Consider the following 14911-nt stretch of genomic DNA (forward strand, 5'->3'; position numbering starts at 1 on the left):
GTTGAGGATAACCCTTCCGACCACCATTGCCTACAGTAGTAGTAGCAACAGCGGCAGTGGATCAACATAAGAGACCAATATATCTCCGATAACCAGCACTTGTCTCTAGCAACAGCTGAGCCCGGGCTATGACTTTCACCCTAATAACTACGATTATAAAAGGTGCGAAGGTCGAGGTGGTGGACCTTGTGATTTGTAGTATTAGAAACCAGACTTAGAGAACGTGACCAGAGTGATGGACAAATGCTCTGCTTGCAATAACAGTAACAGCAAAAGCGGTAGAAGCAAGCGGTATTTAATCTGTCTTGTCGTAACTGACTTGTACTGGTCCGCAAGTCGACTCTGCTCTTAGCACATTCTATGGGGATAAGGATCTTCGTTGCGTTGAGGGCTACAAAGCAACATAGGCATGCGTACGCATATCGTTGTACACGGAACACAATACTCTAGATCGTTTTCTGTTAGCTTTTAACTACGGTTAATACGTATTTCTATCGACGAGCGTCGATGTTATTTCTACCCGCAGAGATGTTTGTTACACGAATTGATGCCGTGACTAACTTGCCATAAAATCCTGTGCTGGCACAAGCTACACCGCTATCATTATCTTGAGTCCTCTAATTGCTATTATCAATGCCTAGTACGGTTGGTATAATCATCATAATGATGTTAGCAGCAGAAATAATGATAGTTTCTCATATGACTCAATCTACTGTATACTACTTTTCCGTTACGGTTTGTACTTGAAGCGATATAACCACACCGGTACATATCAGGAAACACTGGCAGACCCGGCTCTATATTATTCCGTAATTTTTCTCATCTTTATCTCGTAGCTAATTAATTAAGCGTAATTAATGGTGCGGTACCATGTAGCAATAAACTGTATAGCGTCAGTTCATCACCATTTTCCATGCACTTCCACACCTCGCAACTTTAGCGAGTGTTAATGAGACATCTGATGGCTGGTCTCCGTCGCAACACTAGACCCAGTGACGGCCATCAGCGCATCGCAGTTCGCACGTCGAAGAACAGTAGCTCCGCAGGCACAAGCGACGTGAAGCCGACATGAGCCACCGGCCTACCGAAAAGCACTCGACACGCTCACGCACTTCTACTAACCAGCAAACGAAACAAAGAACCAATAAGCAATCGCTCATACACACACACATACACATACACACTTAAAAAAGCCACAGTTAATAAACAAATTCACTGTTCATGGTAGGTGGGTTAGTAGCTAGCTAGCTAACCAGCTAGTCTGCTTACTAACTCGCTCCAGGTTCCCTTTGTGTACGTCTGCTGGCTTGCCCTCTGCTTAGTGATTGTTGCACCGTAGTTATCGTTGGGCTGTCTTGCGCGGCTGGGCTGGTTGTCTGTCTGTCTGTCCGTCCGTCTGTATAGCTGCCGGCCCGCCGCTCGTCTGTGTCTATCGGTCCAGTTGTCTACTTGACGTGTCCTTCCTCTACGGCGCTCACATGCGATCTGTGCTACTGCTGCTGCTATTCTACTGTGTAGTAGTGGTACGCTGTGCTGTGCTGTAAGTGCGCTCGCCGACGCTGACGCAGCCGCTGCCACCGTCGCCACTCTACATGTCTTAACCGTACAGTGAGTGTAAATGAGCGACCGCGAGCACAGGCGAGAGTCTGGCCAGAGCGCGCCGACAAGGAAGGCTCACCCGGTTGGTCTGTTGTTGCCCATCAACTGTGAGCGCATCAAAGAACGACATCAGCGGCGGCAAATGATTTGCGATGACTCTCGCAACAACAGTGGCGGCAGTTCCACTGGTCTAGTTGTTATAGTCCTCAGTTGCTGCCACATTGCTGTGCTGTGATGGAACGACCAGGCGGGCAGGTGAGAGTTGTCTGGTGTTTCGTTGTTCTCGGCTCACTATTCGCCGACGTCCAATCGCTCCCCTGCGGTTCGTTAGCTGATGATGGCTGCGGCTAGTGCTGACGATCTCCTTAGGGCTCCTAGACCACCGTAGCCGCCGCGGGCACGCTGGCGGCAGACACCCTTCATTGCTGCTGTTGCAGAGGGGAGCGTTCACTGATGCCCACACAGCGATGCGGCTGCTTGCGCGACGAGGTTTGGTCGCGCAGCAGGCAATGCTGCAAACGCTCCGGTCCACTTGCACTGCGCTTGATACAGTGTTCTTCCTGGCTAAGGCAATTTTATATACTATTGCTAGCAGTGGATCAGGTCTCTCAGTTAGTGCATGAAGGCAAAGCAAATAGGAGCGAAAAGAATGCGCAGCCATCTGACTAATGACCTTTATTCACTGCTTAAATTCTACAGAGCGTGAAATCAGCGCGCACACTCCACCAGCGGCGGGAACCTTCAAATCGCCCACGTGATTGCCGAATAACCAAAGCATGCGAAGGAAACAATATAAGGAATAAACGAACGACGACGGCACAATGCGGCGGTGGTCATAGAAGTGATGACAGCAAAGGGCAATAGGGGAGCAAATAGAGGTAGATGCAAATGTGGCATGGATAGAAGGTAGTTTCCGATACTAATACAGCGCTGACAGAGCAGCAAGCAGCAACTACATTCGATAGTAGTTAAACTCTAAAGGATTATCACATTGTTAAGGAAATTATGTAATAGTATTTGGTGTCACAATGATATATATTATATATCATACGTATATTTTATATATGTGTGCCAGGTTAAGAAGTACAACTAACCAATAATAAAGGCACTTGTAGAAGCTCACATACAAAGCTGACGGAAGGCGATTTCAGCTGTCATAGTTTTTAGTAAAACGCATCATGGGGATATTCGATGGTGTTTCCTTACGTAGATTATAACTCAATGGCACTAAGATTAGCTTAAGATCCGTTTCGGCTGAATGCGTCGTGCGAGCTCCGCAGAATGCAGTGTCTTAAACCAAGCCCGACTAACTTCGCTGCTCGACACATAGAGGCACGATTTACGCTAAATACGACGATCCGGGTTGGTTTTCGCAATCCTCATTTTAATTCAGATACGTATAAATCCATTTCGCAGAAACAGATTTATATGTATCAGAATTCGGCAGAACAACCACCAACTTAAGCGATAGCATACACCATCAATTAACAAAATGAGTTTTAATACAAAATCCACCGCTGGAAAGCCATCTCTCGTTGTCAGATAGCTTTAACGACCGCATATGGGTTGCGTTATTATCATTATACAATGCGATGGGCAATCTGTTTATTTTCGGTAAGTGGTACGTAATTTAGCGTCTGGAGTATTACGAATTAAGTCCATATCTAGTTATCGCTGCGCATTTATGAAAGAGGGCATCAACTTAATTGTCGATTTTTGTCTGACTACAATTGTTCGATTTATTCTTAAGGTCTCGAGGTTGGGCCTTAGTATCAAAAATAGCAAATGGAGCAACGGCGGCGGGTTTTTTCTGATATTCTTCAGAAACCTTCTTTAGTTTTAACCTTTCTTAATGTTTTCATATGCCGTTCTCCAACATAATACAATTCAGTCGTTAAAACACGAGTAGATACTGAGGGAAAAATGAAAAGTAACAGATATCGCTTTTTGGCAACGTTGCAATAGATGGTGATACGTGGATAGGGGGGTGACAATGTGCGTCTTTACAGAGTGTACGAGTGGGCGGAAATAGCAGTTTTTTTGTCTAAAGATAAAAAACGTTCTGTGAGTGACAGCGCTAACTCAGCAACCGGACTCAGTAATGTTTTATAGTGGTCGAGAGATAAATACAAAATTCGAAAAATCATGGCTCTATAAATTTGGTGATCCTAAAATAATAGCTAATAGCAGTTCACAGCGGTTTTAGGACACAAATATAATTGAGCTTATTTGTTCGATGCTTATCATGGACCCATTTAACAAACCCTCTTCTTTAAAACGTTTGACTTTACCACTAAAATTGTACTAGAACTTGCCGGTTGTAGTACACGGGTTCTCAGATCATTCATACATAGGTAAATATAAAAAACAGCCCATAATAATTGGAAACTCTATGTACTTCGATAGCACCTGTCTGGCCAACGAGACCGAATGGATAGGAGACCTCCCAATAGAAAATGCCTGTGCTTTTCTTTATAACCTGCTACAATACTTATTTGTGCTCCGAAATGCATGTACGCTTCTTTTCATATATTACTTATTTAGAGCCGAAACATTTGGAAATGTAAGTGCTGTACTATAAGTCATATGCTTCGATCGCCAGTTGACAACAACTATAGAAAAACGACGTGCCATATAGTCTGAATACCAGAAGCGACAACCTTTTTATTCCAAACATAAATATTTGTATATGCTGAGTAATTAAAATAAAATTATGTTCGTTGAGGCGGTCTGACCGTATTTCCTAGCCATCTCTAGCTCGAAATATGTCAATATGACTATATTTCTCCTCATGCTTTAGCAGCTAGTAACCCAGCACATACCCTTTTTTTCGCAAGAATATGTGTACACATGTATATATGTGTTAATATAAATTTGTTTTACAGCAGGTATAGGATCCCGCTAACAAGCCGAAAAAAGCAAATTATTAACTTATGACAACTTGACTATATGATTCCCAGACGACTCTGGACTACCTTCAATGAAAATAAAACATTGCTATTATGTTTTTGTAGTATTACTATCACTACTAACTAATTCTTCCTGCTTATTTTTTATCTGTTCTGTATTTACAAATGTATCCCATAAATCCAGATCGCTCTTTCCCACTAAATGTTCGGTTCCGCAATCCCTTTCGAATCCTCTCTCATTGGTAGACCCCTTTCCGACGGTAGTCAGTGCGTTTGTGGGTGCCAAGAGCTGAAATACGACAGGAAGTGTTTCTAGACATGGGTTTGTCTTCTGGAGCAACCGTAGCCATGAAAGCAACGAATCTCTGAAATGCAAAAAAGATATCTCGCTCAATTCACTGTATGCCTCGCACAGTACCATGTAACATAGCACCTCCTATGGCTTCGAAATGACAAATCTGCGTTTTTAAAAAGATATTCCGCTGCTCCAATATATCAAACCTAGGTTATTTTCTGTAACTGCGACAGTTTTGTCAATAGCAGCTTGTGGATGCCTCAAAACTTTTCAAAACATCGACGCATAGTCAGTTTCGCGCTACCGAGATGGACTCAATTAGTTTCCGCATTGCTCATATGAAGTTTTGACAGTTCTAGCTGTTGTCTAGGTTACCAACCTGGATGATGTCCCGGTGGAGCAAACCGCGAATATAGTAGAATCGGACTGCTCGTGAACAGTAGGAAGTAATGAAAGATCCTGCGAGGGTTCGGCTTTCTCACCAAAGAACAATAACTTCAAGTTTGACACGTCTAAATCATGGCAATATCACAGATTCAAATACGGTTAGGATACGCAGCAAGACTCTATAATCGACAGTTAGTTTACCTTCAAACGTGCAAACTGCAAAATGTTTCGACCTGGTACATTTTTCAAATTTTTAAATTATGCTATATTTGGGGGCTGCAACTGTTTAACGCTTAAGTACACGCAACTATAATTGAAACTGCTTGGGAACATTCATTTCACTTTTGTAAAACTAACATCTTCTACTGCTGACGAAAGTTAAGATTGTCAATCGGTTTTATCTGATCGCAGTTGTTTTTACTACTCCCTTGATCAGCTAAATCCGAATAATTACCGGGCTGTTATGCCAAAAAAAATTATATCAGGTATTACATTGAACAAAGGAGCTAAATGTTAAATAACGTGAAATGATGCTCGTGAATCTAACAATCAACTATTACCTATTTAGAGTGTTTAAATAGATTTGGTGACATATGAGAAATCGTATACGGCATAAGAAATTCGGTTCCTCGTAGGGTTGGGGCAAACTATATGTTTTACAAAGGTTTACCATCTGTATTGATACGAATTTCGGGTTTTTCCCGTGGATTTCCCACGAGACAGAAGTAACTGATGAGCGCATCCCTCAACCAAACTCGCTGCGGGCCTTCTATCCGTAAGGGTACCTTTCCGGTCTCTTGGGCAAGAAGTTCTTGTTGCTGTCAGATGAAAAGCATAACGGTTTACCAGTGAACTATTTATTACCAAAAACTCTCATATTAAATGCATTATCAAACATTTTCCGAATTTAGGGTCGAAGCAACGTTATATGAGAGATTTGTCAGAAATAGTAATTATCAAACTGTCACAGGCGATATTGACGGACTTTAAAGTCAAATAACCCTTGAACCAATTAGGCTAAAGCGATGGCTTTAAAAATGAGCCTTAGAAGTACGCTCCTTTATACATTTGCCCCAGCGCTCTACCGGCTTCTGGACTCCGAACATCCGCGTTCGGACCTAGATCGTAAAAATAAGCTGGTTGAAACCAACGTTTGATACTGATCATTTCCGAATTGATATCAACCCGGGAAGTAACTGATGCATGGCGATAAGGTATGGCGTTGTTATCAAGTAACCAAACTGAATGCTTTCGGTTGCCGAACCAACGGTCTACGAATCTCTTGAGGGACTCAAGATAGAGAGCTACATGCATTGTTTCACCTTCGGCGAATATCTCATAGTAGCAGACGCCCCTCATGTTAAATGCAAGTATTACTGTCACTTCACGCCTGAGGCTACTTGACATTGTCTTCGAACTCGATTTTACTTTAGGACAACTACATTCTTTCGCTTGATCCCTCTTCGGTTGGCGGTAGAAATTGAACCATGCCTAGTCTATGGCAACCGTATGCTTCAGGCAAATTTTTTGTTAACTAAATTTCTGCAAATTCCACGCAGAATATACTACACGCATTTCCAAGTGGCCTGGAATCAATTCACAGGGCACCCATTTTTGCTCAGTTATCGCACCTTCAGTATTTAGGTGAAAATTCTGTGACACGATACTTGTAAAATGTCAATTTTTGCCACCAGAGTTTTCGGACCATAAACTCTGTTTTGGTCAAAAACTTCCTCGATTGCAGCAATGTGTTCAAGGATTTCATATCTATCTCTTAAAAATCTGATCGCCTCTTCGCTCTTTTGCTCTATTCACGTACTGTACTTTCGCTTAATGCTTCCTTACGTAATGCTTTACGAACCTTTGATAACTTTTGTATCTACGGGAAATAAAAATTTCACCACTGGGCCCTAATGCTCGAGACTATAAAATGTTTTTTCTTCTAAACTATCTTCTCTTAAAATTAACTCAACTAACTTTAACTCGCGCGTTTTTCCACCACTCAAAATTCATCTGCTAGCGGCACGTAGCGCAAATGTAATTTTATTTTTAAGTCCGATTGAAGCTAGAATCTTAAAAAATACAACAATTTTTTTCAAGTAAACCTAACTAGGGATTCCAAAGCACTCTTAAATCTCAGTAAAAAAGACAAATATCCTCTATTTCTTAAAAAGAAAAAAAAAGACGAACAGTCTTAACCTAGAACGCCTTAAGCCACTCTCCTTACACTTCGTAGCTCATGAATAACATCAATATTTTTATGATGCTCATTGTATCTCTCTCTCTCTCTCCCTTCTCATCTCTGCCGCATACACGCCCACATGTATGTACTAACCTTTGGACTTTGTCCAGAAATTATCCAGGTCTTATCGATTGAATCAGGCACATCATCAGCATGAAGGTCCACGACCTCTGTCTCAAGATCAACCCCAGTAATGCGCTCAATGGCGAGACGAGCCAATAACCGAGGATCACGCGGAACTGGCTTCGGCAGGGGGTAAGGTGATGCATTCTTGAACTTCGGCACCCAGTACATCAAACGACAAAGTTTTTTGAATACCTATGAGACGTAAAGAGAAAACGTTATACATATTTACTTAGATAATCTGTGAATTCTTACAACAAACAACGTAAGAACAACAATGTAATTGCGTGGTATCCGCTACCTATCATAAGCTCGACTAATGTGTAAAGTTGAATACACAAGACTTTTATATTAGATAAATCATTTTATTAGACCGAGGCGAGTCTATAGAAGCAAGTCAAAACAGGCAAACACAAAACCAGGCTTACATGTGATTCGGAGCCAAAAGTATCCAGGACTAGATTTCTGATAGTCCTATCAGGCATCACACCGCCAACCTCCATTTTCTCAAGGATCTGAAGTAATGCCATTACAAGAAAAATGGTTTGTTATTTAATGACTAGCTATTAGTTAAAGGAAGAACGACCTTCATTCGTGAACAATTTCTTTAATAATATGATTGTTACTATTATTATTATGGGTTAAATGGATAGGACCAATGGCATATATGATATCAACGCTGTTTAAGGAAGGCACCCTTGTCGACATAATTCCAGCACGTTGTCTCAGTAACTGTAATGCATATATACATAGTATCAAATTATTGCGTACCGCTAAACCTGCCTCCTGATGCCGCGGAAAATGATAGAGTGCTGCCTGGATAAGAGTTTCCGGGAGCATCTTGTGTTTGGGAAAGAGATCCATAAGCTCATAGAATACGTCCAAATCCGATACAACCTATATAATTAAATTAATAACAATGATAACGAAATTAGACTTCGAGAAGCAAGAATATATTTACGCTGTCTTTTCTTTTTTTCGAACGGCTAATTTGCCTTAATATTATGTGTTGCTTGTGCTGCGGATAAGCACAATAAGAACGAAAGGATTAAGACCCTAGCTCTCAGCGAGGATAATGTGTAGGACAAACCACAGCTACAAGGCGTTGTGGGTGCTGGTCGTTTTCTTCTAAAGATATTTGTTACAGATAACGCCCACATTCTTCTTTACTAAGTTGTCAAATGTTTAATCAAACATCGTATCATAACGTTTGCAATTACTTGACAAGAGATATTTACTTAATCAAGGTTGTTTTATAGATGTATGAATGTACATTGTCCAACTGCAGAGAGCATCGATGTTTTTTTTATAACGAAATCAGTTACATGGTGCTTGTGAAGTATGAGTATTAGGCCGTGTTGTAATATTGGCCCTACTATATTGAGAGCAACGCTTTGCTTTTAAGCCCTTAAACTCACCTGATATTCTTCCATGTGGTCTAAAGCTACTGTAATGAATTCGACGTGTCCTTTTCGAGAAGGATTGGCTACTTTAAATCTTTCAATAACTTCAAGGAAAGCCTGCTTATCGCGCGCCTTATCGCTCTGAATTTTGAACGCGTCCTTTCGTTTGCTTACGGTCGTGTTGTCTTTGGTCGGTATCCGAAACGTGATTCCATGTTCCAAATTGTCCTTCTTACCAAAGATCGTCCGACGTCCGGAATCGATGTGACTCGCCACAGGAAATTTCATGGCCATTGCGAGGCCTCCACTTAGATTAAGATTGGTGCGTGACAGCACCACACCTCGTCCGAGGGAAACCCGACTTAGCGACATATCTGTATATCGATGCAAATCAATTTTCGTTTAGTTTTCATGAACGTAATAGCTATGAAGCATACAACAAGCGAGCGATTAACGATTGCTAAAGTTTAAGACTCACGTTCACTTAAGACAAATAAACCTGCTTGTGGAGTTTCTTGTTTTCGAATACAGTTGCTCATCTTATGATAGTCCGAGAATTGAAATGAGTACGGTAAATGAAAAACGGTTTGTAAAATATCTCATATGTTATTTCTTAGAAAACTTTCTGAACATGGGAACAGCGTACCCTGAGCAGTATCAAAGCGATCATTATTCACAGAATAGGATTAAACATCATTGGCTCCAGTGTATTTTAAATAAATTCGCTGTTTTTTCCACATCAACTTAAATTTACAGGGAATAGAAAACTGATTCACTAATTAACTCGAATAGTTTCAGTAGTGACAACAGCATATGGGGAAAATTTTGAATCATATCTAGGAGTAATAGTTCATGAAATCAACTCATATTGACCACGGACAGTTTTTAAAATGGTTTACTGCATATATACTGTGCGGCATTCCTATTATTCACAATTAATTGGATAATGGCGTAATAATCTGCCGTAGGTTTCATTCTAAAACAATGACTTGCTAACTCTGTATGTGTCTAATTTACTGAATCTTACATACACAAACCAAAAGAGATGAGAAGAGGCGGAACATTAACGACTTAGAAATGTCTCTAGCGGACCCGGATTTCCCTTCCGATTATTGAAAAAGAAGGCCTCCTAGGAGAATTCTACACTAGTTGGTATGTTCATAATATATATGCTATACGTAGAGTTAAAAAATATCCTGTGCATCATTTGTTTCCATTTTTAAGCCGAGCAATATATAGCATTTTATAACTATAAAGTTATTGGCAGTCACTTCCCTTCACCAGGCAATAGCCGTATAATACATTACGCACTACGCATAATAAATTTAGTCCATTGTACATTACAATGGGTGAAGGCCAATCAAATGTGTGTGCACACTCCGTAGAGAACAGTGCGTATTCGACATACATGAAAAGTAAACCGTGCAAAGATTCAACCCGCATATTATTCTTATCAGAATGAGACTCTTACGTTGCGCAATTACATAAACAGGCTGTATGAGATGTATTTCGCTTTAAACTGTAACACTTTAGATCACAAAGTACGCACATATGACCGGGATGTATGTAAATATTGGGCATCGCACTAATTCTCGGAACTGAAGCCTAAATGCGCGGATTGTGGAAGACCAACAGTTGCATTGTTGGCAATTACTCCAGTGTCCGCTAGCAGAAGCTGTGAGCACTTCTGACACAGTTTATACAATTTGATGTGCACATCCGTATTCAATGTGTCTTGTTGCACATTATAATACATTTGTACTGATCGCATTGAGTTTGAAGACAATTTTCATTAGTTATTATTAGAATAATTAATAGTTAATAGTCAATTAGTTAACGCTTCCAAATGTACGTTTAAGTAAGTAAAGTTAACTGAGTTACAACAAGGCTATACGACAAGAGTGTAGAATCATTTTGGGGTAAGGGAATATTTTTTCTACTCAAGTAATTAATAACTGTGCTAAAAACATTGTGCGTGCGACAAAACAAAACTGTGAGCTTGTGTTCGAAATAACGTTAATTATGGTTTTTAATTTTACGGGAAATACTTCTTACAGTCGTTATTATTACTATTATACAGTATAGACGTCACAATAGCCAGTGTAGTATATTGTTGACCATTTCATTGATTCATGTCACTGCTGCGAGCGAGAGATTTGATACGATAAGGAAATTGTTTTATGACAATTTCCCGTAAAGCATGACATGTTATCTATCTGTAACGGCGAAAAACATGAGATTGTTTGAACACAAAGCTTACAGTACACTTTCGCGTACGCTGAAGTGAAGGAATAGTATGTAAATTCACTATTGCACTGAGTAACCTTAAAAAAAACTTTGTTCCAATATATAATTTCACAGCTTTATTGAAACATATGCCTCTCATTTGGCTGGTTTCAGCTGTAACATAAAATTCTATTTTGAAATGACTAAACAATATTTAACATTTAGTACATGTCTAAAATTACTATATACACCAGAACGAAATGAAAAATTCATATATCCGATTCTCCTAGTCTTGTAGGGTAGAATTTTTTTACCGATTCTATAAAAAAAATACTCAAAGACACCAGTCGAATAGATGTTGTTATGTTCCGTTTTTTGAATTCAATAATTTTTTTTTTAGATAAGCTATAACGCTTACGTTATTCAAGAATAATAGGAATAATAGGTTAGGACAACGACACATACTAGTGGTAGTACTATATATTCATATTTTTTTAATCATAGCGGGTCTAGGGTTCCTATCGACCGCGCATTACACGTTGGGTAAACTGAATTATTTGTATCTTTACAAGCTTATAGAAGTGAATCTGTAGTGGCTTAAAAATCAGTTTATTGATTGAGTCCAGGTGAGTAAAACCAGCTTGATGGTTGGTTATAGGTTTCGCCAACTTGATCAGACGCAATATACGTGTAACAAAGAGTACATAATTTGGTAGAGTCGTATGGATTTTTGCGAATCATCCGTACCGTTTCTTCACAATCCATCCTCGTACACCATTTGCTATGAGGCCGGTGTACAGGTTAGGAACGACATTCCTTCACCGGTTGAGGAAACCGAAGTTATGACGGTGAGACCAGAGGTAAGGGCATCGTCCTTTTTCTAGTTCTATTTAGGTTAGGTTAAGTAAGTAGAGACTTCATTTAGTTCGATTCATAATATCTGTTTGCTCAGCATTCACTTGTTACTTTTGGTTAGCGTCGATAATTTGTATATTGATCTTTTTCGTTGTATATTCGAAATTGTTGCGCCACAGGTAAAATGCTATGAGTTATTCGTGTTGACAGGTCTCTTGCGAAAGGATTTTAGATTACAAATGTCTTTATAATCATGTTCATAACAGTTATCGTTTCAGTCGGATGAACCGGACTCACTAATGCAAACATTTGCACACACTGACGTTGTTACTGGAGACCATTTCGTGGGAGATGAGTTTCTAGACCTTGAAAATGCTATTCCGTTACCACACAACTGTATCATCGAGCTCCAAGGCACAAAATACGTAGTACATATAAACCATGATACTAAACAGGTATGAAAAAAAAAAGGTTTAAAAGAAACATGAAGAAATTAAGTTTAAACATATATAATATATTGGAATTAATTCGGGATCCCTTGCTATCAACATTCAACGATTTATGTCGTTTTGAATCTCATCGCTGTGTTCTAGGTGTTGGCGGTACCACTTCGGATGCAACCTGTTGAGCCTCTGACCAACACGTCAGGTCAAGAAGTTGGCCAGGACGGAGAGCGGGCTATCGATGTGACCGCTCTGGCGTCACTACTCGGCAGACGGGGTCGTGGACGGCCCCGAAAAGAGCGCGGTCACGAATCTAAAGCCCAAGTGTCACTTCTGCTGCTTTCGCCCGCACCTTGTCCTGCACTTCTTGTCCAGCTTCGGATCGACGATGTACCACCCACGTTACCTCCAAGCGTTCTCTGCGACCGGGTTCTCACGACGATGCTGTCTCGACAGGATGAAGGTACAAGCGCTTCGTTTGATGTATCCACTGACCAGGGAGAACTCACCCTCAATGCCAGCATTGCCGTGTTTAACGGGGTGCCAGACTGGGTGCGATACCCACTGGTAATTCCTCTTGAGAAGAGCGACCCCGTAGAGGACGAGGCGTTTTTAAAGAAACGGGCCGCTGAACCCGTTCAGAACGAGTTAGTGCAGTGTCCCAGTTGTGGTTTTCAGTCGTTCTACGAGGCTCATCTGAGTGAGCACCTGATTCAGGAGCATGGGACCGACAAAACTGGTAGAGGAATGCACCTGGAGCGCTGCATCAAGTGCAGTTTGAGCTTGGCCAATAAACAGGCGTTGGTTGAGCACTACGTCAGGAGACACCCAAATCTCGTCTGCGCTCCATGCGGGGTCGTCGTTGAGCAACAGTATTTGATGCGAAAACACAACGAGCGGCATGATGAAGCTGCACCCAGATACTGCGAACTCTGTGGCAAAAACTACAAAGATCGCTATATTCTAAAAAGTCACATCAAGTTAGTGCACGGCCAGGCGGAGATCTTTTATCAATGCGAGGTATGCCGAAAGCAGTTTGAGCGCAAGGCCCACCTCGTTCGCCATATGCGAACCCACACTGACGATATGAAACCGTTCGCCTGCAATCAGTGCCCTTACCGTGCGCGAGAACGCGGTGATCTGAATAAACATATGCGTGGGCATGGCGAACCTTCATTCCCTTGCGGCCACTGTGATAAGTGGTTTGCACACTTGAAAAGTTTGCGATTGCACGAGAAACGTCACGGCGGTGTTCGAGACTACAAGTGTGCCCTGTGCGATTTTTCCGCATTCACCTATAATCACGTTAGAAAACATATAGAGCGGACGCATGCAACTATCGCCAACAGTGTCACCGGTCAAGTTTTAAACGGGGGCAGATAAAGTGAAGCAAAATGACATAAGTCCTAAACTGTAAACCGGCTATTATATAATGTAAGATTCCTGGCTTAAAGTAACTGTTAGCTGCGTAAGCACAGCTCAGGTAATCAGTAGCCATAGCCTCGTTTTCTCGACGCAAATGTTCGACTACGTATGTTTGTTTACGTGGTCGATATATAGTCTTAAGTTTAAGGAGTACGTTACGTTAAATGAAAGGCTAAACCAGTCATCGTTTGGGTAACTGTGATTGCAAATCAACTATCTACCCTCACGCGAAAATATATATGCGTTACAACAAACCATCAATTAGCCACTAGTTCAGAATAGGTCAATATCGACGCGGAACGTACCACTTCTCAGCACTTCTGCTGACTAAATTTGGTTTTAAAATCGAGGAGCTGTACAATAACTTTTGAACGTGTTATTATGGTAATGCACGTTGCTGTATATTTGTATACTAAATATCTTAAGTGGACTTAATAAATAAACCAGTGTGTATCCGATCATTAACTATTTATTTTTACTGTTGTACTTTACTGGCCTTTATTTCTTGCTATAATGCTTGCTTCATTTGGTTAGATTAACGACTGCAGCACTTTGTTGGCTCTCATTGAATATTTCCGATGGAGATGAATTTCTGGTATTCATCTTAAATCTTCTATTAAGGACATATGAAATTTTTGGGTCGTTTCCTTCCAACATCGAATCGAGTTAATTCAGACCTTGCATACAAATAATATCGATAATCATTACGAACGTTCAGTTTCGTTGTTTCTCAATTCGTTTTTTACTGACATGAACAATGTTGCTCGTGCAGGTCTAACGGTATGATGAAGCAACGTAATCCAAATTGCTTGCATCTTTTTCTTCAGTGAGGGACAGGTCAGAACGAAATCTGCTGATTGTGACACTTAGATAGTGAAGTGCAAAAGTAAATACAATGTCTTTGCAAATGTATTTGTTATCAAAACCGATACTTTAACAGATATAAAGGCACTTTAAATTTACACAACGTTTGATAGCTGTTATTGGGAAGAATTGGGGAAGCT

General features: G+C 40.7%; 3 protein-coding genes across 7 annotated transcripts in view; 1 reads left to right on the forward strand and 2 right to left on the reverse strand.

Moving 5' to 3' along the window:
• The window catches only part of LOC111272088 (uncharacterized), a gene marked incomplete at its 3' end in the record, with an annotated part of 41947 nt that extends 37822 nt beyond the window's left edge, over positions 1-4125 (reverse strand). Inside the window, exon 1 of the mRNA XM_086973159.1 lies at positions 906-4125. The remainder of the gene's footprint in view (positions 1-905) is intronic.
• Positions 4126-4234: 109 nt separating this feature from the next.
• On the reverse strand, positions 4235-10523 carry ECSIT (evolutionarily conserved signaling intermediate in Toll pathway, mitochondrial). The gene is made up of 8 exons (XM_086973158.1): positions 10508-10523; positions 8974-9332; positions 8327-8452; positions 7984-8070; positions 7526-7750; positions 5861-6008; positions 5183-5315; positions 4235-4873 (listed from the first exon to the last, which is right to left on the reverse strand). Exons 2-8 carry the CDS (start codon positions 9328-9330, stop codon positions 4600-4602), a joined length of 1350 nt encoding a protein of 449 aa, XP_086829284.1. The 5' UTR covers positions 9331-9332; positions 10508-10523; the 3' UTR covers positions 4235-4599.
• Positions 10092-14372, forward strand: LOC111272089 (uncharacterized). Of its 5 annotated transcripts, none has more exons than XM_022853295.2 (4): positions 10092-10110; positions 11843-12044; positions 12306-12494; positions 12633-14372. In XM_022853295.2, the coding sequence occupies exons 2-4, from the start codon at positions 11907-11909 to the stop codon at positions 13863-13865; spliced, it is 1560 nt and encodes a 519-aa protein (XP_022709030.1). In that variant the 5' UTR covers positions 10092-10110; positions 11843-11906; the 3' UTR covers positions 13866-14372. The 5 variants fall into 5 exon arrangements, with proteins under 5 accessions (XP_022709030.1, XP_022709029.1, XP_022709028.1 ...); XM_022853294.2 differs by lacking the exon at positions 10092-10110 and adding an exon at positions 10604-10635; XM_022853293.2 differs by lacking the exon at positions 10092-10110 and adding an exon at positions 10647-10877.
• The last annotated feature ends 539 nt before the right edge of the window (positions 14373-14911 follow it).

The sequence above is a fragment of the Varroa jacobsoni genome, unplaced genomic scaffold, assembly GCF_002532875.2.
Source record: "Varroa jacobsoni isolate VJ856 unplaced genomic scaffold, vjacob_1.0 contig01555, whole genome shotgun sequence".
NCBI classification, from domain to species: Eukaryota; Metazoa; Arthropoda; class Arachnida; order Mesostigmata; family Varroidae; genus Varroa; species Varroa jacobsoni.

Bases quoted from the DNA above. Each gene is read 5' to 3' on its own strand.
- ECSIT (XM_086973158.1), bottom strand. From the start codon at position 9,330: ATGTCGCTAAGTCGGGTTTCCCTCGGACGAGGTGTGGTGCTGTCACGC. The intron at 8,071-8,326 runs GTACGCAATAAT...GCATTACTTCAG, and splicing joins ATCAGGAGGCAGGTTTAGCG to ATCCTTGAGAAAATGGAGGT. The intron at 4,874-5,182 runs GTTGGTAACCTA...TTTGCATTTCAG, and splicing joins TCCACCGGGACATCATCCAG to AGATTCGTTGCTTTCATGGC.
- LOC111272089 (XM_022853295.2), top strand. From the start codon at position 11,907: ATGGATTTTTGCGAATCATCCGTACCGTTTCTTCACAATCCATCCTCG. The intron at 12,045-12,305 runs GTAAGGGCATCG...TGTTCATAACAG, and splicing joins TTATGACGGTGAGACCAGAG to TTATCGTTTCAGTCGGATGA. The intron at 12,495-12,632 runs GTATGAAAAAAA...GCTGTGTTCTAG, and splicing joins TAAACCATGATACTAAACAG to GTGTTGGCGGTACCACTTCG.